This window comes from Lutjanus erythropterus, chromosome 14 (genome assembly GCF_056507025.1).
Source record: "Lutjanus erythropterus isolate fLutEry1 chromosome 14, fLutEry1.hap2, whole genome shotgun sequence".
In the NCBI taxonomy this organism is placed as follows: Eukaryota; Metazoa; Chordata; class Actinopteri; order Lutjaniformes; family Lutjanidae; genus Lutjanus; species Lutjanus erythropterus.
The window spans coordinates 25,536,770-25,561,039 of NC_139330.1; the positions used below are offsets into that span (position 1 = coordinate 25,536,770).

Genomic DNA, 24,270 nt, shown 5'->3' on the forward strand with positions numbered 1-24,270 from the left:
GAAATTTATAAATACAAACGTAAATGGACTAAAAAGAAACAAGAGATAAAATAATTCAAGGTAGAAATCCCATATTATATTGGAACATTACATGGGCTGAAAAATGGTTATAGCAGGAAACAGAATAGAAATTAATAAAGTAAAAACTTGCATTTTTTTTATTTAATACTTTTATTGATACTTGATCAAAACCAAAATACATCAAACTGCAGTGCCTATAACATGAAACTTACAAGTAATGCAGGCTAAATATGGCTTCCAGTCCGGTGTTTACTCTGTCCAGCTTTCCAGGTATAAGAGAACTGCAGCCATTTCCCCTTGCCTGTAAACTTTAGTTTTTTGTGATGTTTTCAAATAGATTACAAAACATGTAGGGTTAGCGCTGCCCTGACATAAATATGATGCTTTTTTCAGCTTGTCCCTTATGTTTTGGTATTTGTAAATCTGTGAATAACAACAAGAGACATATGGTATATCACAGGTAGGTGAATCGGGACATGAATCATACTCAGCATCAAAATGATAAAATTAAATCACAAGTATACAGAATGTGTGAGAGTTCCAGTTATAAATTCAGTTTTATTTTTCCAGAAACTCACTGATAGTTACCTACATTTTATTTTTTTAGAAAAAGGCAAGATTCTTGTAATGTCCTTTAAGTATACAGCATCACTAATCACTGCATGAATTACTTTTTCCCAGTATTTAGAGACCAGCTCCAGTGTTGCAGGCAAAAAGACAGTTTCATATTGTTACCACTACAAGTTGTGCAATCTGAGGTACTGAAATGATCATTTTATCACATTAATACAGTAAAGCATGTTGGTGAGCAAACATGGTGAAAAATATCCATTATAGATTGTTCATGACTGATCGGTTTATGGTTAATTGAGTATACATACCCAGATATCGTCATCAAATAAAAGGTAAAAGGTCCATTAAAAGTGTGCAGTATGCCTTGTTTATTCTCACTCTGCAGTGTTTTCGTCTTGTGTACCTGCCACTAAGACTTGGCGGTGCAGAAGTGTTAACATTTTCTTACGTGTTCATGAAGCATGCAAATAAATCACATTCCTCTGCTTCTTATAATGGCAACACTTCTATAAATCTGTAATAAATTGATGTGAGCAGTTTGTACAAAACACACAAGAATTCTAATGGCAACCTGCTTGTAAATGTTGGTTTCCATGAAGTGAGAAATCCCTTTGGTTTTCTACATGAAACAATAAGCAGAAAACTCTTTCTGAAAAAATAAGTCACTGTTACATAATCTGTATGTCCCAGAGTCACGTTTAAAAAGAAGGCACAGGTTCAGTTCAGCTTTATTTCTTCTGGGCTCTGACCTTGTTGAACCTGAGTTCAGAGTTTTTTGTCAAAATCAGCGGCATATGATGCACATCAAAATAGCACCTTTTACTATATTCTTTGTAAACCCACATACCAGCAGTGGGAGGAGCAGTATATCGACTGACACGGTCATATGACGTTCTGCTGCTGCTGTGGACTTAATTGTACAGCCGAGTTAGATTTGGACCTCCAGCAGCGTCTGACTAACATGGCTGCCAGGACCACAGAGCTGAACATGAAGGACGCCCCACACAGGAAGAAGGTTGCTTCGTAGTTTCCTGTCTTGTCTACTAACCAACCTGGAGACAAAGAAACAGGAAAGATGTGTTACACCTCAGTGGAAAAAAAAAATCCTACATGATAAATGTAATAACCAGCTTTCTAAAACAAAAACAGCAGATGGAAGAGGAGAAAGAGGACAATGTAATAATCATAACATTTTGTCCTTTTCAGTAAAGAAGTCAAAAGTAGGGTGCCTTTGGTCAAGATGAGAAGATGAGAAACTAGAGCTAACATTAGCTCTGAAATGAGACCGAAGCCACCAATCATCTCAACCCTAGTCTCATTTGTTAATATGTCAGTGATGTCAGTGTTTATATGTTATAATAGTTGACTGAGCTTCTGGGTGTGAAAAATTAAGTCAAAGTAGAAGTGCCTAAAACCTGCATTCCTTCTAATTTCCAGCAGAGGGCGACTCCATTGGTTGGTCGCCTAGAGTATTATGAGAAAATGACTATTTCTCACCTGATTTATGACCTCAGTAAACAGTTTCATAATGAGTTTATTGTCTCAAATGCTAATTTTAAGTGTTCTTCCACATAAAATGATGTTTATTTTGTAAATTCCACATAAAACAGACAATAAAGCAGGGTATACTTCAGAGTGGGGCTAATGTGTGATTGACAAATCATTCTCAGTGAGTCTGTCCAGTGCAACACACAGGGCTCACAAAACTCATGTTAAACTAAAATAGACAGTATTGATCAAACATGGGACAAGATTATGTTACTACATTGCCTATTTCTCACTTATAATGTTTTTGGAAACATAATTTAGTGTACAGTTTGGTTTTAATACAAGAAAGACCACGACCAGGCAGTTTAGTCGTGTCTAGAAGAGAACCCAAGATTTGTGAAACTCTTGCAAGATTCATATGCGTTGTCTCTTCATTGTACATGTTGCACAAAGTAACTGTTTTATAATGTAAAAATGTGCTCCAGTTGCAAAAAAACCCAAGAAGGTAACCTCCATAATCTACTCAAGGCTTCAGACAACAATGTGTGATGTCACAGTTGGTTCACGCTTGGTCAAGATCTAAAATTAATGTAACAGTGGTACCTATAAGAATTTTACAGGATACCTTTAACCACTGCAACAGTTGTTGTATAAATTCATGAACACTTACCTCCAATAGGTGGGCTGACCAGGTAGGGGATGGCATGGAGGAAGTAGACCACACCCAGAGCAGAGGTCAGGTAGGTGGAGCCCGCAACATCAGAAGTGACCACTGGGATGAGCGCTACATACGCCCCGTCAAAGTACCCGTAGACTACGGAAAAAAGCACCAGGAGGGGGAAGGACTGAAGCAGGGGTATGAACATACAGCAGAGGCCCTCCATTCCTATCGCCATCATGTAGCTCAGCATGCGATACCTCTTCAGACACCTAGAGGGTTGGAGATCTGTCAGTGTTGGGCTTAAATGAAATGTCTTCCATTTCTTTCAAACATAGCACACCTCCAGTCTCTACTTACTTCCTGTCTGTGATCCATCCAAAGGTAATGTTGCCCACAATGCCACTAACTCCAAATATGGACATGAGGAAGGCAGCCTGCTGCTTCCCCACCCCCACACTACGGGCATAAGGAACCAGGTAAACTACTGGAGCGCTGCAGCCATATGCCATAAACAGAATGGAAACAGACAGAATCAAGAAGTCGGGTAACATCAGAAATCCAATCTCCTCCCTGGACTTCAGAGGAAAACAGCCTCTGGCTGAAGTCTTTGTGGTCACTACAGGTTCTGGAGGAGAGCTAACACTGTTATCTAAGTGATCTGCACCAACAACATCTGTTGGTTTGGCTTCAATGAGTTTGGAGTCTTCCATCTTTGCATCCTTTTCAATTGCCTTGTTCTTCAAATTCATGATTTCCACCAATTTCAAGTCCTCAATTGTGGTTCCATTTTCTAAGTTATGATCTGGAAATTTGATCTTCCCTAGCACTGTCTCTGTTAGCTTGTTGCTAAATAAAATGCATTCAGCTATCTTCCGATCTGTTAAACTTGGATCGGGCAGGCTCGGGCTTGATAACAGCGCCATGTTCCCCTGACCTAGTTTGTTGTTTTCAAGTACGAAGTTTTTGAGCGCTCTGTTGGCTATGAGAAGCCCTTGGGTATCCTTTAAGTGGTTTATTTCCAGCTGCTTTGACTCCACTTGGCTGCAATCAACCGGTTCTTGTTCAGTGTCTGTGGAATCCAGTTCTGTTGTCACGCAGTCTTTCCCCAGGTTTGCCATGTTGTTCTCCCATATCCTTCAGATGGAACAACAACAGAAAAGAAGAATGAGAAAGAAAGAAGGATTGAGAATCAGTATATTTTAGTTTATAAAGGATTACTTATTACTTATTGTAGTTGTGTGTCATCTTAATTTTAAATTAATCATTATGATTCTTATCATTGATCCTTAGCAGAAGTCAGTCACAATTGGGAGTGCTGAGACAACGTCATAGGGGAGGATGTCATACTAAATAGTGCACAATATTCATGTTTCTTGTACTGATTTGATGGCCAAGATAACTTAAATCTATAGTTATTTACAACAGCTTATAACAATTTGACATAATTTTACTCTATAGCAGACAGGAACACCAACACATTGTATGTCAAAGCAGCCACAGCAGCTACAGTAAAACAGTTAAAACGATCCCTTTTGCAAAGGGAGGTTTAGCAGGTTTAGCAGGTTTGGGGTTCCATTCTAGACACCACTGATATGTGAGACGTTTCATAGAGGAGCACATACAACACTATTCTGTCTGCTTGTTAGTGTTAAGAGAGACTCAGTGTGGTTGTAGAGTTAGGCTTTTTCATTATGTTAATCTAATCTAAAATAAAATAATATTTAATTGCAGTCCTAGTATAAGTCTAATCTCAACTTGATAGACATCACCAATTAGTGGGTCCTTAGCAGTGGAGCTGAGGACTTACCTTTCACCAACTCTTGGTTCCAGCGGCCTCATCAGAGCACCACAGACACACAGGTTGGAAACAAAACCTCCCAGGACGAGCAGAGCTCCTCTCCAGGAGTAATGCTCTATAAGCATTTGGACTGCGGGAGCCAGGATGAAGGTCCCAATGCCACTACCTGAAGATGAGGTGAAACTGGATTTGATGGGATGAAATGAGGCAAAGAGAGTAGAGGAGAAGCACGGGTAGAGGAACTTCAAAACAGACTAGAGAAAAGCGCAGAGGAAAAAGGTAAAGGAAGTAAGATGAAAAGTGAAAAAAGAAGAATGAAGGGGTAGAAGAGAGGATGGGAAAGTAAGGTATGAATGACAAGAAAACAAAGTAACAGTAAGTAAAGATGTCACTACCAGACATGGCGATGCCATAGGCCAGAGCTTTCCTCTCACTGAAGTACCTCCCAACCATCGCTATGGCTGGTGTGTAGCTGAGAGCAAAGCCAAGACCTGTAGAGGATGGATAAAAGGGCTTGGAGTTTGGCAAAATCTGTCAAGTGTTGCCAGATCTGAACCAATCTGATACAGCCTACAATATGACATAAGGAATGCAGAGGTTCAGCTCAATCTGCGTCACTTTCCAAACTGATTGAAGGTGTTAAGGTAGCACAGAGGCACATCCCTGACATCTTGGTTGATTTTTAAAATTAGCTCAACAATGAACAGTGAACCTCTCGCTGCAGGTAATACAGTCAATGTCTGGCTCAAGCTTCATAAGCCATTTAAACTTAGATGAAGATTTAACACAGTTTTTTGCTCAAGTCACCATCAGATCTTATGCTTTAGAAGTTAGATATTTTGATAACAGCATCACAGAGTGCTCGGGTATAATGAGAGGTGAAGTTGTTGTGTACCTGTGAGGATGCCCATGCAGACATACAGATGTTCCAGACTGTTAGCGAAGGAGCTGATGACCAGACCAACAGAAGCCAGCAGACCTCCTAGCATCACTGTAGCTCTGCAGGAGATGCGGTTCCCAAGGAAACCACCAAGAGGAGCTGGAAACACAGTTTGAGCAGATTACTGTTATTTCACTGACTGATGATTGATCACTTGTCCGTATGATCCATGGCAATGTATACGCCTTTCTCTTTTTTAAAATGCACCATTTTGTGTGGAATTTGAATTTGGGTTTTGATGTACTCATTTCCTGTGATTTAATTAATGTTTTATCAGTTCTTATACCCTGTTACTTATGAAACAATATTTAACTATTTTCTAATAGTTAGAATAATAAGTATCGGTGCAGATTAGAGAAAATGCTAAAAAAAATTCACTCTTCAATCACTGGAACCTTTCCTGAACCTGTCGCTGGTTTAAGTTAAATCTGGTAACCTAAATCTGGTTTAAGTGCAGCATTGATCTGCCTTCAGATGCTGATACAGGTGGTCTTACCACAGAGCATGGTGGTGGAGTCGATCAGACTGTGGATCCAGGCGGTGGTGGAATAATCCCTCTCAAAGTGCAGCTGGAACTCCACAAAGAACATGGAAACGCATCTGGACACAGAGACAGGCGGCAATTTGGTTAAGTGAATGTTTATATGTTTAAAGGACCAGTGCGTTGGATTTTGTGGCATGTAGCTGTAAGCTCGCAGATTACCAACACCTCACTTCACCCTCCCTTTCTAAGTTTGAAGGACATAATGTGTCAAACTCAAGGCCTGCGGGCCAAATCCAGCCTGGCACAGTGTCCATTATCTGCATGTCCCAGAATGCAACCCAGCAATAGTAAACTGCTACTATTGATGTTACCTGCAGTAAGCTAGCAACCTTAATATTAGCAGCCTATCAAAACGTCCAAGAAAAGAAACGTTGATGCAGAGGGAAGGCAATTTAATGAGAGACGGGGAAGCGAAAACATGTTTGTGCTTAATTGAGACAAGCAAGTAAGCCCATGTATTCTTTGTAAGGAAATGAATACAGATTTACACTACATTTAATTTAATTTATATTTTGGATTTGAAACCTTGCTTGTAGGCCATACAGACTTAAAACAACCCTTACTGTTATTTTGGTTTTATTACTTATACTACTTCATAAATGACATTTTCTTAAATACACTGTATAATAGTAGTTTTTTTAGTACAATAATAGTACACTCAAATGTCTGCCTGCCATTATTTTCCCGAGACGTCTGCTCTTAGAGCTAGTCACTACTGACGTCAATACTATTCAAATGCAGAGACTATTATGTAATATGATAACAGGTTATACATTTTTATGGTCTTACTTTTACAACCAACCCTTTGACGGCTACCATAATGCTGGCTCTGGATGAAACTGAGTTTCCCACCCCTGGTGTAGAAGAACCTACAGTGGCCGTGAAACTCCTTCATACTTCATACTGTAAAAACCTGTCAGTGCAACATGGCGGCTTCCATGAAAACCTCATTCTAAGGTAACGAAAATGCAATGATTTTTATTTTCAGGTGACACTAATGAAATTAAATATATAGACTAATGATAACATACTTTTCTGCAAATAAATGACCAATAAATCCACATAAATTTTACACACTGGATCTTAACCAGTCTGCAAAAATGTCAGATTGATAAATGATTTTTTAATTACTTTTGCCTATGGCTGACTGATGCAACACAAGAGTTACACCTACTGTACAATCTCTTCATAAAAGCTTTTAAAATAGCTGTTGAAATGCTGTCACGATCTGGAGGCTCTTTTCAGAAAAACACCCCTGCTTTACAAACGTAAGTCACAAGTCAGGCGAGTTTGTCTGGAATAAACAGAAGGAGAGTTAGAGAGGTTAGCATAAGCAGCTGAAACAAAACTTCAGGACAGTACCACTTTAAATGAGGTGATAAACTGGTGACACTAGGTTTTGCAAGACTATGGCATTGCCTCCTTTATGCAACTCTGAAACAATGAGGAAGTCATTAAAGCTAAAGAAGTTGAGAGCTGATATCACAAAGAGTGGATGAAAGTTAATCAATCTGGTTGACTTGGCATTTGACAGCAGGTCAGGAAGAAAAAGTGTCTCATATCAGGAAAGTCGCAATCAAAATGACTGTCAGCCAGTCTGAGGCAATAATTATTGGATAACCTATAGTAATAAACTGGAATGATAAAACCTTGCAACATACTAAATATTCATAAGCGTTTTTTCAGTGTAATTAGGGACACATTCCAACAGAACTGTACTGTCAACTAAGTGAAATCACATCTCATATCTAGACCAATGCTTTCATCTTTGATCAAATCACATTGCCTGCCACTGTATGACAGTAAGTCTGCAGTCATCCACAGACAAAATGTTCCTCTACCACTAAAATTTTGTCCTTTACTGGGTAGATGTGACTCACATATTGTTTTTAAATGGTTAAATAGCAGATGAATGATTTTATTTTAGTTTATAGTACAGTTCTGTTGTAATGCGTCCCAAATTAACTTCTAATAAAGTCTAATAAGGGTCTGATTTCTGAACAAGAAAGAGGCAAAAAGAGTCTAATACTGTCTCATATTATTTCTAGTTTTAATCTCATCTGATACAATGTAGTTTGTTATATGTTATTAGTGTACTGTAAAATAAAATGCAACCTGCTTTTCTATATAAGAAAGCTTTAAGAGGGTTTATAAATGACAGTAATGATGTAGCCTGTCTGACCTCAATAGATGAGGTGTTCAAGGTCTTATTAGGTGTCAGCATCATGTCAGAGCTGATAAACTACAGTTGAGTGTGTTTATCAGTTTATGGCTGTCAATCATGTCCACCATTCTGATGGCTCTGCACTCACTGACCCATTTTTTACAACTCTCATTGTCTATTATATAACCTCAGAGAGAAGTCGCAGGTCCCTTGGCATCCGAACAGAGCAGATCAGAGCTTTGTGAAAGCTAGGCCAACTGGGTAAAAAAGCCACCCACTCATTGCTTCCCATAGTTCACATTAATTTGCAAAAATGACTACAGCCATCGTTTTACTTTACTTACTTTTTAATATCTTTTCTTCATCTTATGCAAACCTGCTCACTCTAACACTTACACACAAACACACACAAACACACACAAATACACACAGACATATAAAGAAAATGTGCCAGAGATGTTGATTCTCCCTCTTACAGTAAGCAGGAGTAAAGACCAGCAAGTGAAAGTGAATGTAGGGGTTTTCTGGCCTAATAAACAAGATTTTATTTCTTTATTGATCAAGGATTATGTTATAAAGAGTTAAAAGGGTATATCAGATTTAGCATCACGTGTATAATGGTCAGACGTGTCATATTTTTTGATAATGATTGGGACATTCCCAATGAATGGTCAGAAAGAATGCTTTTACACTTCTGAAATTCAGGAGAAGAAACTGCACCACAATACATTATCAAAGAATAAAGGATGCCCTTCACACCATTTATCGACCAACTAAAATTAAATTGCTTCCTGTTGGTCTGATCCAGCATATACATATATATATATACTTGTCCTATGTTATCCTATGTCAGAAACTATTATATTTTATGTCTTTAGGTTTCATGATGGCGCCCCCATGTTTCCAGTGGGAACATGGCATATTTTCCCAAAGACAATTAACTCACATTTACATACTTTTGAGAACAAAAAGGGATGATGAAATGTGATTTCAGTTGGCTTTTTAACCTTTGTCACTCTGTTCACCAGCCATTGGTCGCCTGTTTCAGGCAGTGACACAGCACCCACTATCTGCATTTTCAAAGTCACCTGTCGCTACAGGACGCAACAGCAACTTACATGCTGAAAATGGTAAATTAGCACCTGGGAAGTTAACAGCACATAGCTAGCAGCTGTTACCTTTTCGTTTGATGCAACTTAAGTCATTTTAATGCCATGATTTGCCTATTCTGCAGGGGTACTGTCACTGCATCCGGGGTTTAGCATTACTCAAGATGAATGTGATTGGTTTAGGTAAATACAAACATGTCAGACTGATTTCTCGCCTATAGCAGAATAATATAGGTACGGATACCACAACTGGAATTGCAACCATGTTTGTTTCTGCGGAAAAAGCCATACACCTACATCACTGACTACATCTGATGCCAAAAATGATACTTCATAGATCTACTGAATGTACATTATGATATATTTAAATCTAATCTTTTTCTTGTCCTACTAATTTTTCAATGTTCACGTATTAAAATGGTCATGGCAGTGGAAATCAAATGTCAGCTAACAATTCAGTTGTAAAGGCAATGTGCTGACTGTGCAAAGTTGCAAAATAGAAATGTCTCAGCAGGAATTCTTAGCAGTAAGTCTTAGTGGAAAAAATAAAATATTGCCACTGACGCAGGTTAGTGGCTTAAACAATATGAGCTGAGTGGAACTGGAATCATGCCAAGTAATAACATAGAAGCATTAATGATCAAAGCTGAGAACATTTAGGCTTGTTGAGAACAGCTACAGAACTGTGTACCACACAATACTGCAAATCCAGAAGCTACAAATGTCTCTGTTCAGTCAAGACACGTTCAGTAACACGCAGAAACAGACGAGTTCAGCGACAGCAAATGCTGCTGCCTCATGGTGTCATGTTGTTGTTAAATATTATGTTTATGTTTGTTTGAATGTTCCTCTGACAGAGAAAATGCTCACTTCCGTAAGCATCATAAAATGTCAGTGCAACACACACACACACACACACACACACACACACACACACACACACACACGCACAGTCACCTGGTCACTGCCCGGATGCAGATGGTGGCGAGGAAACAGCCGGCAACGACCATCCAACCCCAGCCACCTTCCGGCGGGGTCGTGACCCTCGGCTCCCTCTTGCCTCCCTCGAGCTTCCCCTCCTTGTTGACTGCCATCGCTCCAGCCAATCAAAAGGCAGACTGACATCAGTGTCTCCTCCCTCTTTTACAAGGGGCGTTGGAGGTCAAAGCTCCACTCCTCAGTGTTCTCTTTTTGCCTCTTAACATACAGCAAGTATTCATTAGCTGGGCTTGATCTGTCAGATTCACAGTCGCTTGCTTCAAGAGCTTCAGAAACCTTAAAGGCACTTCTTCTCCTCCTCTTCTTCAGTCACTGAGAAAGCACAGGAAATACAACAGGCAGAAATTAACCCACAAATGTCAGCATCACTTAGAGTTAAAGCCACTTTCCTGTTCATTCATCTACTTTATTTTTCTCTACACCGCATAAGACTACATTTCTGTGTGTTTCTGAGTTGAAGTACAAACCTCATCCAATCTAGCTTAAAAAACTGTAAACTGCTACTGCAAAGTAGTTGTGGGTATGAACATCATAGAATACACTGTAATCATGGTAGAAACTCATAATGGGGGTTTCCAGCTCACCAAAGGCAACCAAATACTGGAACACCAGTATACACACAGACTCTGAATACACAATTGCAACTTGTATCGTTTGTAATAAATGATGTGAAGGTCACAAGCTCATAAGATAAAAAAAAAAAAAAAATCACATGACAATTTGAAGTTTGCTGATAAAGAGGCAATTTTAGAAGAGTCTCATTCAAAAACTTGATATCTGCTGCTCAGAAACACAAACACATTTGTTTGGATTAGTAGAAGAAGTTAGTATGAGCAGTAATGACGTGATTAAAGTAGACAAATCTTCATTTTCACAATCATCCTGCTTCATGTCAGCTGGTTTGCATACACTTCTTGCTGCAAGATAAAAGTAATTTACTGCTACCGATAGTGTGAGCGCACATATCTGTGCTCCTGGTTTTCCTCATTCACATCTGTGGCTGAAACAGTAGAGAGCAGCTTTGGTTGGACATAAGCCTGCTGCATAACAACAGGCAAGAGACACGTGTGGATGTCAGGGTTCAGCATTAATTAGGGCTGAACAATTAATAGAAATTTTATCAAAATTGCAGTATGGCTTTTTGCAATTTCCAAATCACAGGAAAAAGACATCTTCATTTGGGACAGATTCCTACCAAAAATCTCATCATAGTCGTCTTTCACATTTTTTCAATCAAAGTAAGAATAATGATGTAAAATTGATCAAAACCTCTAATATCGCAAATCATACCATAGTGCAGCATCAGTCAAAATAATCATAATTAGATATTTTTGTTCAGCCCTAATGTTAATGTTCTATACATTCAGAAATCTACGTACTCACCTGAAGTCAATTTTTACTTGCCCCTGTACATATTGGCTCATTTATTAATGGTTATCAAATAACAAAGAATAAGATAGACTTAGGTCCATCACAGTGTTTTTAAGTCTAAGATGGTACCTTTAAATGTCTTGTTTTGTTTGTCAATACCAAAGATAATCAGTTTAATATGATGATAATGAAGAAAACAGGGAAATCTCCACATGTGAGAGCCAGGAAACAGCAGTGTCTGCCAATTTTGGAAAAAATACTTTAACAATTACGAGATAATAAAAATAATTTAATAACTCAATTCTCTTATACCACTTGCCTGGTCAGACAAGTGAGTTGGTAGATTGGCTAGGCTGACATTGCAAGTTAGTTGCCTCAAGCAAACAGGCAATCCTTATTATTGAGCCCTGGATGTAATTAAATGCTTGTACAGAACATAAGACAACATACTGGCTTTAAACAATAGCCAGCAGAACCAATAAACAGTAGATATTAATCCTAGACAGCTTGTTCAACACCTTCTGATCCCATCCACTTATTTGCATCTCAAAAAGCTCTCACTGCCTGCTAAAAGTGTCGTTTTTCACTGTTCCCATTTTGAAACAACACCAAACAATTACCATAACAGTGATTAGTTAAATCTCACAAAATACCAGAGAAAAGTTCTGCCTGTACCCCCCACCCCACACATCTTTCACAAAGTCAGACCATCTAGCATCTAACCTGTTTAAAGTTAACCTGCATGTTCTGTGTAAAGCCTTTATCGAGTGTTCATCCTGTATTAACAAAAACAGTATTGTTCAAAACAGTTTACATGAGACAGATAAGGCCACAGTGCTTGAGTTAAATGAAGTTTTAGTATACAAATTAGCTAACTTCCAAACTTCCAAGAAAAGAAGGTCAAGGAAGTCAAACCAACCAGCAGTGATGGGAACACTAATATTCTGGACACACACATACTGTTTTATGGCACTACTTTTTTGCACACATATTGCTATTGCTGTTGTAAGTGCAACAACCGCTATGTTCATGACTTTTTGCATAAGGCCAGGCCCTTCTTGTTTTACACTTAAATGCATGCTGAATTAATCAATACTTCAAAAAATTTGACAAAAGACTCTTTCATAACCATATAAAAACTTCTCGTAGTAGCTTTAATTTCAGTAAAAGCCACATTTCTGCCACAGTTTCTTCATGTGCCTCATCCTCATGCGTGACGATGCAGTGCAGCAGCCATGTGATAATCTTATGGTTAATGGGATTATCGCATGGCTGCTGTGGTAATCTTCTGCTATGGCTAACAAAAGGCTTAAATAGCAGATGAGAAGTCAGGGGTCAGCTAGTTTCCCTGGAGCTGGTATACTGGTTCAGTGTGTCTGAGGTGGGATGTTTCAGTGGTTTAAATGCGAAGAGTTGAATCCTGGTTGTTTGCATTCAGTAATCATGTTCTGGGGCTAAGCTCCACGCTCTTGGTTCATCCCTTTAATGTGACATCACTGGTGTAAACCAGTTGCAGTGAAGCAGGACATGTTGTTTCCATTTGAAAAGCTCCGGCCCACACACCAGCTGTGCAGCTTTTGCATTTCAGGTTACTCTGGTTTAGGCCATAACAAAGGTTCAAGCTGGACTAATCCGGACAAGCAAACTGCATATGTGTGTGTTCTGAAAAGAAGGTTGACCTCAAGGACAGCAAACCTTCAAGCAGGGAACAAAACAATAAAAGGAACAATTAAAACTTTCAGATGAAGACTGATGTATGTGGTTTCACCTCGGGCACCCGTCCAAAGGTTTCCGGCTGCTATTTTTGCTTTGTCATCCGTTGCTCAAAGAAAAGCCTTATCTTGACAAACTAACAGGTTGTAAACTTAGCATTTGTGTGCCTGTGTGTTTGCATCACCAACAGCAGGACCCCCTCCTCCTACAAAGTAAACTGAGCCGTGAGAACAGTTTACTCAGATTCACTGAAGCTGTTGAGCCTCAAGCATTAAGATCCAGTTCAAACAGTCAGAACTGTTTATCAATGATAATCAATTTCATTCAGAGAGTCATAAATAAATGTAAAGCTTGACACAAAAAATGGCCAAAATCTTTAAAACTGGTACTGTAGATATAAAAGCATTAATTACTAATTTATAACTGAAAGAAATGTCTATAAAATATAGGATTTACAATGCACGGCATCCACATGCACATTTTACTTGTATTTAAGACATTTTGTATAATTGAACACATGAATGATATATAAAAAAAATGTACCAATAGTTCTGTTGAAATGTGGCAAGTTATTATTGGAGAAACAAAAATGTTGATAAAGTGACGAAGGCAGACGGGGAGAAAGACAGACACTTCAGTGACAAAAAAAGAGAATAAAAGTCGCACGATCATTGCAGGTCAAACGATAAAAACACAACAAAGAGGTGTACAGAAAGAGCGTGTTGACTTACATCAGCTTGCAGCCAGTGTCTGCTCCTCTGTGCCACCGTTTCATTACTCCAAACACACAGCAGACAACAACTAAATGTTAACAAAGGGAAGCTCTCCTGCTGCTGCTCCTCCTGCAAACACCATGAAGGTGCTCTGCAACTCAAAGTGAGCCCGCAAAGTGAAGATAAGAGGGGAGGGAAGAGGAGGAGGAGGAGGAGGAAGAGGAGGAGGAGGTGGAAAACTTCCCTTAAATATTCACGCAGCCACGGCAAGTGTGAACGTGTAGTAACTCTGGCCCTTTGTTTATGGAGTTATTGCTACAAGTTTTAGTAATGCCGTAATTTCGGTTGAACTGCCAGGCACCATAGAGTCATTTACAGACTTTATCAGGGTTTTGAATTGTTTTATCTCCCGTGGTAAAGATACATTGTGTGGCTGTTTTCTGTTTTGACGTGATAGGCAGTAAATGTTTATCGGACAAGTCAAAAATAGAAGTGACTCTCCTGCACAGATAAAGTACGGTTATTTAAAATGAAGTGTAGAAAGAAATGAGGGTTAATTTCCTTTGGCTTTCATAAAACAGAAAACACTTTTATTTAGCCTGTTTTTCTAGTTTATAAAGGTGAATAAAAACAAAAACAAATTTTAGTTTATATTTGTGTTCTGTGGGTTAATGTTCAGCTCCCAAGAGTTCTCAGAAGGAGTTAGAAAATCTAGTCATATGTCAGGTGACTCTAATGTAAATCTAGCTAACTAGCTGAGGCTAAAATATATCTGGCTACCTAGCTGAAGCTAACATCTAGCTACCTAGCTCTGGCTAACATAAACCTAGATACCTGTCTGAGGCTAACATAAACCTAGATACCTGTCTGAGGCTAATATGAACCAAGATACCTGTCTGAGGCTAACATAAACCTAGATACCTGTCTGAGGCTAACATAAACCTAGATTCCTGTCTGAGGCTAATATGAACCAAGATACCTGTCTGAGGCTAACATAAACCTAGATACCTGTCTGAGGCTAACATAAACCAAGATACCTGTCTGAGGCTAACATAAACCTAGATACCTGTCTGAGGCTAACATAAACCTAGATACCTGTCTGAGGCTAACATAAACCTAGATACCTGTCTGAGGCTAACACAAATCTACTTAGCTGAGGCTAACACAAATCTAGAAGCTAACACAGCTCTACCTAACTGAGGCCCATGCACTGCTCACTCCATTTCAATGAGTAAATTATAGTCAAGTCATAATCCTATTTTGTTTGTTTTCATATAATTATTTTGTTAATATAGTTTTCAACTTAAGTGTATTTATAATTTGGCAATAGACATCACATTTTTATTTAATAAAAATGACGAGTTTATGTGTGTCCTGTAAATTAAATGTGGGTTGTTAACACCCACAAACACAAGAACACACTACTCATGATCAGTGACCTCTACAATCATGATGTTGTCTACCAAAAGTATCACAACAGGGCTGACTCAGTCCTGTGTAAAGACAAAAACATGTTTACAGTGAGTGTAGCGAGTTCCTCCTCAATGCATCCAACCCCATACATGACCTGGGGAAGCAGAGGTTTGTGTGGCCCAGTGGACCACATGAAGGATCAATAAAAAAAAGAAAAATCCTCCATGATCACAGGCAAACAGGATCTCAGAACAACAAGGTCTGGCCTGTTTGATCATTTCGTGGAAACCTCAGTAGTTTTAAGCGATACATTTTCAGTATCAGATGGCAATAAAAAGCCTACAGGCAGATCAGGGAGACCCTAAAATCAGATGAATGCATGCTGTACATTGGTTTTATAGAAAATAACTTAACACTGCTGGACACCCGCCATCTCTTGCTTTCTGCTGCCCCAAATCAAGGTCATGACCAGTGGTGGACAGTAACAAAGTAAATTTACTTGAATACTGTACTTAAGTACATTTTTTGAGTATCTTTACTTGAGTATTTGTTTTTATTAATCTTATGACTTTCACTCCACTACATTTCAAAGACAAATATTGTACTTTTGACTCCACTACACTTTTAGGAAGGTTGTTGTTACTCGTTACTTTTAAGCTAAGCACAGCTTTGAAGTCAGCTGCTGCTGTTTTTTCTTTTCTAAAATGCAAATGGCCACATGCTGTGTTCCTCACAGAAAGAAACCAATCACAGTACCCGCTCTCAAATTCACCATCCAGACACGCTCTGTAACAAACACAAGCAAGCCCTCCCTCTTTCAGTCAAACAAAACTCAGTAACTGTGATAGACCAGTAGTATCTATACTATATATGTACTTTATTCGTTTGTGTGAAGCTCTTATACCATAGAATTTGAAAAGTGTTCTATAAATAAGGATTTTATTTTTCTCATTATTATTATTATTATTATTATTATTATTATTATTATTATCATAATCATCATCGTTATTATTATCACTTATTAATGCTGAAATTAGATTCAGAATAAATGACCTAGCTTTATTTAGATCTGTTACACATTGACTTACCTACTTATCTTTATATTTACCTAGTCAGATAAACTTACATGCAGTACAGTATATACTGTACATATCAATATCTGCAGAAAAAATAAGGGGTGAATTACCTGTACAATGCTTATCTGTGTACAACTATTGACATAAAATAGAATGTAAAGATTAACCTATGCACTGACAGAGTTTGATATCATTCATTTACAGTAATGTTAAGTTGATGCTCCTCCCTCTGTCTGTCTGATGTTAGCTGTGCTGCAGTCTGTCTGTCTGTCTGTCTGTCTGTGTCCTGCTTACAGACACATCCAGGGCTCCTCTGTGACTTTGTGTCTGACAGAAGTGAGAATCAAATAAAACTATTTTATCATGTTTAATAAGCGCCAACCTGCAGCAGCCTGTCTGTCCAGATAATATATGACATGATGTTACTCCTGGGCAGAAGTATTCAGATCATTTACTATTGCAAAACTATTTATATCGCACTGTAAAAATACTTCACTACGAGTAAAAGTCCTGCAATCACAAAACCTTACTGAAGTAAAAGTATATAAATATTATCTGATAAATATACTTAAAGTAAGAGTATTCATGTTGCAGTAAAATGTCCCCTGTCAGTGTTATCATGTCTGATGTGTTTGGATTAATATTATTGCTTTAATATTAGTGCTGTTTACTGCTGTAGATGTTTAAGGTTGAGCTGATTTTAACTACTTTCTAGGCCACTGTTGGCGAGTTTAATCTACAGCAATGCATTGAAACCTAAACATTTTAGTTGCAAGCAATTAGTGCATGAATTTTTCTGAAAATGCATTAAATCATCTCATGTAACAGTTTTCCCAGAATGTGCTGTTTGTTTTTTTCACATTGAATCAAAAGATCAGGAAGATTAACCACTCCTTTCTTTGAAGGTCAACTTTGGGATGTTTCATGTGTTTATCCAGTCAGTCAGGTCAGGTCAGTATGGTGCTCACAAAAAATGAAAACATCAGTACTGGAATCTTGATTAGAATTGATTTCAACAGCTTAATGAGATTGAAAAATGTTTCTAAAACAAATTGTCTCAAATCATCTAGTTATTGAAAGTAAAAAATAAACTCATGTGGCCTCTCTAGTACCTGTTGGTCTTTATTTAGATCAGGGCTGCCCAAAGTGGGGCGCTCAGACCAATGTTGGCAGGATGTTCCTATTTTTAACTTAAAAATATATATGAATTGTTATTGATGTTGTTTTGCACCCATGCGGGGGAATGACCTTTTAAATCTCAAACAGGAAATAGTTTTGTGAAATTGTGAAAGTGAAATGTTTTGCTGACAATCAGTGCATCATAATGATTTTGGAGAATGGTGAGCCATGGTGGAAGTAATGAATGACAACTACTGACATTACCATGTTCTTAACATGCTTTCATAGACTAGGTCTCATTCAACAGAGGTTTTTTTTCTCTCAATTTGAAATATAGTTGCCCACATCCATCTTTTTAGACATGTTTTCTACCTTCATTTTCTCTTCTTTCAGCTGATTTGTGCTGCAGGCATCGTCCAGCTCAGTTCATCACTCAAGAATCTTGTGGGCCTCCTTCTTTTGCAAAGGTAGGCTCTTTTTAATACTATGAGAGACTTAGTTATTGTAGGGCAAGGTAATTATTGTGGTTGGTATTATTTTCAAACCTTTATGTGCATTCTGTGTATAGTCAATCCTTATATCTTAGATCATGTTTCTTATATACATGTTTTTTGCTCTATTTGCATTTTTAATGCATAGTTATTTATAAATACTAAAAATACTTGATAAAGTTTATGGTTTCATTGCCTTCATAATTTCGGACAATAAAGTAAAATGTAATGCCTCCATTACTTGTCACAAATGTTAACTGCTTTTGAGGGATCAGTGCAAAAAAAAATGTTTGTCATTAATCCAGTAGATATATGTGTATATAAAATGGATTCATTATTGTTTATTTTTATCAGTTTACAATTTTGAAGGAACTCGTCATGTCGGCATCGAAGGGCTCTGGCTGAAGTATTCCAATGTTCTGGAAAACTTTTTTGCAACAGCTGCTCATACTCCAAACAACAGTGCATACATTTCTTCATCGTTTAAACTTCATTGAATACAGTTACCAGTTATTTTTGGCCTGTACATGTATTTACAAGGCTGTTAATTACTCTTCGTTACATAGGATTGTTGTGACTAGATTTTGTGCTGACTCACTCCTACACTTCCTACAGCAACGCCATACAGAATAATATTTAGGGCTGAGATGATCTCCTCATCTCTCCAGTCAGTACTACCACAATATTTTGGCCGGGTCATTTTAGTGATTTGGCCAGTGTGAGGCCCCTCACCATTTTGCTCAATGAAATGTTTTAAAAAGTTTTTTTTTTTTTTTTTTTTTATGTATTTAAGTATTTAAAAGTTCAATGAATTGATGAAACAAATTAATTTTAGAAAGTGTTTATAACTTGTAATTACAGTTTCGACGGCATTGTACAGTTATTAATTTATTGTATTAAAAATAACACAGTGATGTCTTTTACATTAGTTGAATTAGTGTTGTGATAAACAATACAGCATGCTGATCACTACTGTGATAACAATTACAGTACTGTGATTATTACTTTACTAACAATTACAATACTGTAGTACTGTGATTAGATTTACAGTAATAATACTGTTACAGTGTAATATTGCCTATTTAAGGAGTAATGGTTGACAACATGTCAATTATCAGAAAATGACATTTTGTACTAATGTACTTTTACTAGTGTAACATATTCAAGCAAGACTTTTACAGTGTGACACTGCTATGCATTTACATAAAGGATCTCAATGCTATCAAGGTTCAAGGTTCATTATTTATAATACTACAACACCCCGCTTTGCACAATGATAGACAAGTTTTACTTCTTTTATACTACAATCTATTTTTTATGATGGACTGCAGAGGATGTATGAAGGAGTCTTACAAACTGAGGAAGCTGGCCATTATTTATGGCAGTAATGATGTTGGTAATGTTAGCTAGGATGTGGTTGAATGCTAACACAATATCAAATTTAGCTTTAGCTTGAAATATGTCCTGATGTCCCTTCAGATGGCCACTATCCATTATCTCTAGAGTTCCTAATTAGTAGTGAAGCGGTGAAATGATAATGATTTGTCAGATTTCCAACGTTTATACGACCTACAACAGGAAACAGAAGTACATTTGAACTTGTGACAGAGGAAAATGGCCAGCCTCGACATATTCATGTAGTCTTTTATAGTGATATTCTAAATCTCAAGTGTTAAACTTTATTTGATATTTAATATTGGATACTGCTAATGGATGTTACTTGGGACAAATTTGAAACCAATGTTGAGTCAGCAGTCACAATTTCTTATTTCCATCATTCTGTGGGATTTTAAACTGCCACAAACCTAAAAATTTCACCTAATGATGTTAAATCCATTTAAGGAAATGCTATTTTGTGTTTTTCCTTTCTCAGCTTTTTTTCTGTCTGTCTTCCTGTCTTTTCATTTCAAACACAGGTGAGTAAAGAAACATACAGAGCACAAGTTTATCATCCAGTTTTAGTTTAATTCCTTTTTAGAAAAAAAAAAAATCTCTTCACTTCAGTACATACGCATTGCACAAGGCAGGGAGCCATTTTTAATTGTCATTTTTTTTTCCTTTTTAACCCTTTCTTTTTTCAACCCAGAGTTAAAAGCAGCAGCAGAACTGACGCCAACAACCAGCACTGGGCTTCCCAAAACCTCCACACCCAAATCCAGATCATAGAGGACGAGATGTGAACAACTGGCACTGAAATCCAGCAGACAGAAAACAGATACCCAGACCTCATGTGAGTTAAACACTGAAACGTCGAATTCAACTTACCACATTCCTCCTTCAGTTCTCCATCATCGTTCAGAATAAGTATGACTTATTTAGTTAGGTCATTTTATCAAAGGAAGATGGACCTGAATGGAATTGAGAAAATGATATTCAAGTGACACATATAGGGTTACAATGAAAGCCAGAAATTTTAGAAAATCACAGAAGAAAGATCTCAAAATGTGTCTAGTCCTCATGAGGAATATCTCATCAATCATTTACCACCACAAATAGTTTAACACGGACTCCTAAAAGTATTTGCAAATACTGTTTATCACAGCTCTGGTTAAGGTGATAACACTGCAGAGGAAAGTGGTTTGTCTTGATGCGTCTTCTGTCTGCTTTTGGATTATAAATCAAGTGCCGAGTTGCGTTTGGGAAACCTGACCCTGAACAGTTGAAACAACTTAATCAACAGACAGATTGCTGGTGAAGAATATATCATATTAATATTATTTACAAACTCTCTGTACAATCAAATACACAAGGGTGAAAAGGTCTGTTCTGCCAGTCAAGCATGTCAGAAGACAGTTTAAAGGCCGGACGTGTTCACGCAACGGGATGTTTGACCAGATTAAGAATCTCTGAGGAAATCACAGGGGGTAAAACATTTGACAAACAAAAGGTCAGAAGGTCACAGGGGTCATTATCTCACTTTGACTCTTATCCAACTTGAGGTGAGACAACAACAAGGTGTTTACAGCTTGATATCTCTCCTAAACATACACAGCTTGGATAAAACAAGGGTCTGTCATGACAGAACCGTTCAGAAATAATGAATAGATTGATGTGTCAGTAACCTTACAATGCCACAGTGCTTGCAACATGCTTGCTCATTCTGGTTCATAATTTGGCCTAAAACATCCCTGTTGCGAGCATCCACCTTAATTAGTGTTAACAACTAAATCAGCAGGACAAACTTCAGGAGGAGAAAATCTCCTTCAAGATTCAAACAGGATCTCTATGATGGGGAGAACTAACAGGGTTGCATATATATTTTTTTAAGAACATTTACAAACAAGTCAAATCAACTCTGGTAGCTTTAGAGAAGAGGTGAGTGTGTTGAAAGGGACAAAGATTTCCAATGGATGAGTTACTGCATAGCCTGTTGGTTTTAGATTTCACTATGGTTGACATAACATTTGTCATTCGGTGAGCGATTTAAACCAAATCTCCCTACAGTACTGAGAAATACATATTGATGTGAGAACAGGTGGTCCCATTGGGAAATGAACGCCAAACAAGTGAGGTTCAAACCCTGAACTCTAAAATCATAACTCAGATTGTTATCAAAGCAGACAAACACTCACATTAACTAAGAAGAGCAGAGCAACTGCTGCGTAATAACAAATTTTTAAGTGACTGAATTCTTGCTTCATATCTGTATATCCGTATGTATCTGCACTGTAACTGACCCTTCCAAAGTCCCGCCTCTTTGCATTCTGTGCTCCAATAACAGTTGAGCAACCTTGGTACCTTGGCACTTTGATCCCTAGTCAATTTTTTTCCTTTACGGATTCTTCTGTTTAGATATGCTATGTGCTAGGCTTGTCTGTGTAACTGTAAAAGTATATATTCAAATCCTAGGTTAGCCAATGTTAGCACAACACAAGCTAGCTTATCTACGTCAATCATTATCAAGCTAGTTAGCTGGTGTTTTACTGACAGTAGCTAACTTAAGATGAGGCTCTATATGTCGCTTTTACAGGAAAACGTGCCCAGGATACTAAACTTCTTCTACGGTTATTGCAGCAAAGGGGTGGGACTTAGGAAGGGACAATTACAGAAAATGTGTGAAACACTTTTAAAATGGTCAAAATGTCACAAAAATGCCAACTACAGTGTAAGATATGACACTACTTAGAATGATGGATTTCATGAGTGTTGTTGCCAGAAACATAATTACAGTTTATGTGAAGAATTTTAACTCCTTCGAGTGTCATTGATTTGGTTGACAGTTTTAGATTAGCTGACTGTGAGAACTATGCTATAACTTGCACTTATAACATCACTGAAAACATACAGGTACACTTTAAAATGAACAACTTTAAAACACATGTTATCTATATTATGCAGAGACCAATGCACCAGCTTGAAAATGTTCCTGTGTACAGAATGTCTTCATTCGTCTAAGGACTGAGCAGCAGATTGTAAAATGTTAAAACTGTTCATGTCTGCTCCTCTACTTGCTCATTCACCTGTTTGGAGATTTCAAGTTCTGCAAGACAATGGTAGCATGTGTTTAAAAGGTACAACTTGTAGTGAGACACTATTGTAAGTGCTGCAAATCACAGCATGTTTGAAAAGGCATCCTCAGCCTGACAGACCATGATGGCAGGGATTTACACTTCAAGAAACAATCACACTGGTTCTTTTGTGCCAAACAAAAACAATAAAAAATCATGAAAAAAGAAATTCAATAACAGAACTTTCAAATCACAAGGGAAAAAAACTCACATTCTTACTCACTACTGGCCACAAAAAACAAAAAACAAAAGAAAAAACAAACAAACAAAAAAGAAAAACAAGCAAGTTAACACTAATATAGGACACACCTTTAAAAATGTTCCCAAGCCAAACTGTTGCCCAAAAATGAAAAGAAAAGGTTAGGGAAACAACAGTTTTCCAAATCCCAGATCCAAATACATTTTATTACCAAGACCGTTGCAGTGGTAGTGGAAGGTAATGTTGTTTTTGTCCTATTACACACTTGGGACCAACAGGTGAGTTGGGAATGCTGAACAGTGTGTTGGTTCAGCGGGTAAGCAGGTAAGAAATTGAAATTAAACCACAGAGGAAACGGAAGGGCACAAACATGCTGTAACACAGTGAAGGCAACTGATCGGGGTTTTCAGATTAAAAGACGGGGTGGCACGAGATAACCAACAGCAGCCTCATTTTAAAGCTGAGTGGCACCTGACAGGTCGAGGCCACTATTAACATCCAAACATCAGTTGGAACAAGGCAAATAAAAAACAAAAACAGAACCAAAAACACCTGAAAAGAACATTTGCAGTGTCGTCACACCTGAAAACAAGCAGGATCGAACATACTGATCATTCCATGTTTTCAGAGGAAATGGTTGCAAAACTCCAAAACACTATTACTCAAATAGTATTTCACCACAGTTTTAGTTTTAACACTTGAATAAGTGTTTACATTTGGATTACTGAAGCAAATAGGTGGTTAATGAATGTTTCACTCCATGTATCCACAATAGAAAAATACTATTTTTTCATTTTTAGTATGCACGAACTACAGAGATTACCACTCTGTAAATATCTAATTATTCTGTTACTTGGTGAGTTAAAACTGTTCATTAAAAAGGACCCTCATCTATTTTCATTCTGTTCAATCGATAATTTGCAAACATTTGCTTAAAATGGTGCATATTCGATTTCACAGCAAAACTTTTTAAATGTTAGTATATTGTGAGTTGCTGTGGATAAAAACAGCCTAAAACAACTTCTTAACAACTATGTGGCCTATAATCCAACTGCTCTATGTTATGTCTTTACAAATGAACAAAAAAAGAACTGCATAGCAGCAAACTGGTTATTCGTCTGGGTCAAAGTACAGTCGTTCCACGGGTGCGTTAGACGGTGAAGAGGAGATAACTGCAATCACTTAATTCTGTCAATAAGATGTTCATAATACTTGCATAACATTCAACTAGCTGATAAGGATTTTACAGTTGTTATTATACTATAGGTGACATTTAAAAAATTGCAAGGTCCTGTCAAGAAAATCCCCAGTGCTGAACTAACACTTGTACACCAGGCTCAGAAACACAGAGAACTAACTGACCTGAAAGT

The 24,270-nt window shown here is 37.7% G+C and overlaps 1 protein-coding gene across 2 annotated transcripts; it reads right to left on the reverse strand.

Annotated features, from left to right (window-relative positions):
• Positions 1 to 937: 937 nt before the first annotated feature.
• On the reverse strand, positions 938 to 14,252 carry LOC146315641 (monocarboxylate transporter 12-B-like). 2 transcript variants are annotated; one of them, XM_084736287.1, is made up of 10 exons: positions 14,113 to 14,241; positions 11,243 to 11,337; positions 10,256 to 10,609; positions 5,978 to 6,081; positions 5,437 to 5,580; positions 4,937 to 5,032; positions 4,551 to 4,707; positions 3,101 to 3,877; positions 2,753 to 3,012; positions 938 to 1,646 (listed from the first exon to the last, which is right to left on the reverse strand). In XM_084736287.1, exons 3-10 carry the CDS (start codon positions 10,390 to 10,392, stop codon positions 1,477 to 1,479), a joined length of 1,845 nt encoding a protein of 614 aa, XP_084592413.1. In that variant the 5' UTR covers positions 10,393 to 10,609; positions 11,243 to 11,337; positions 14,113 to 14,241; the 3' UTR covers positions 938 to 1,476. The 2 variants fall into 2 exon arrangements, with proteins under 2 accessions (XP_084592413.1, XP_084592412.1); XM_084736286.1 differs by lacking the exon at positions 11,243 to 11,337 and having other exon boundaries at positions 14,113 to 14,252.
• Positions 14,253 to 24,270: the final 10,018 nt, after the last annotated feature.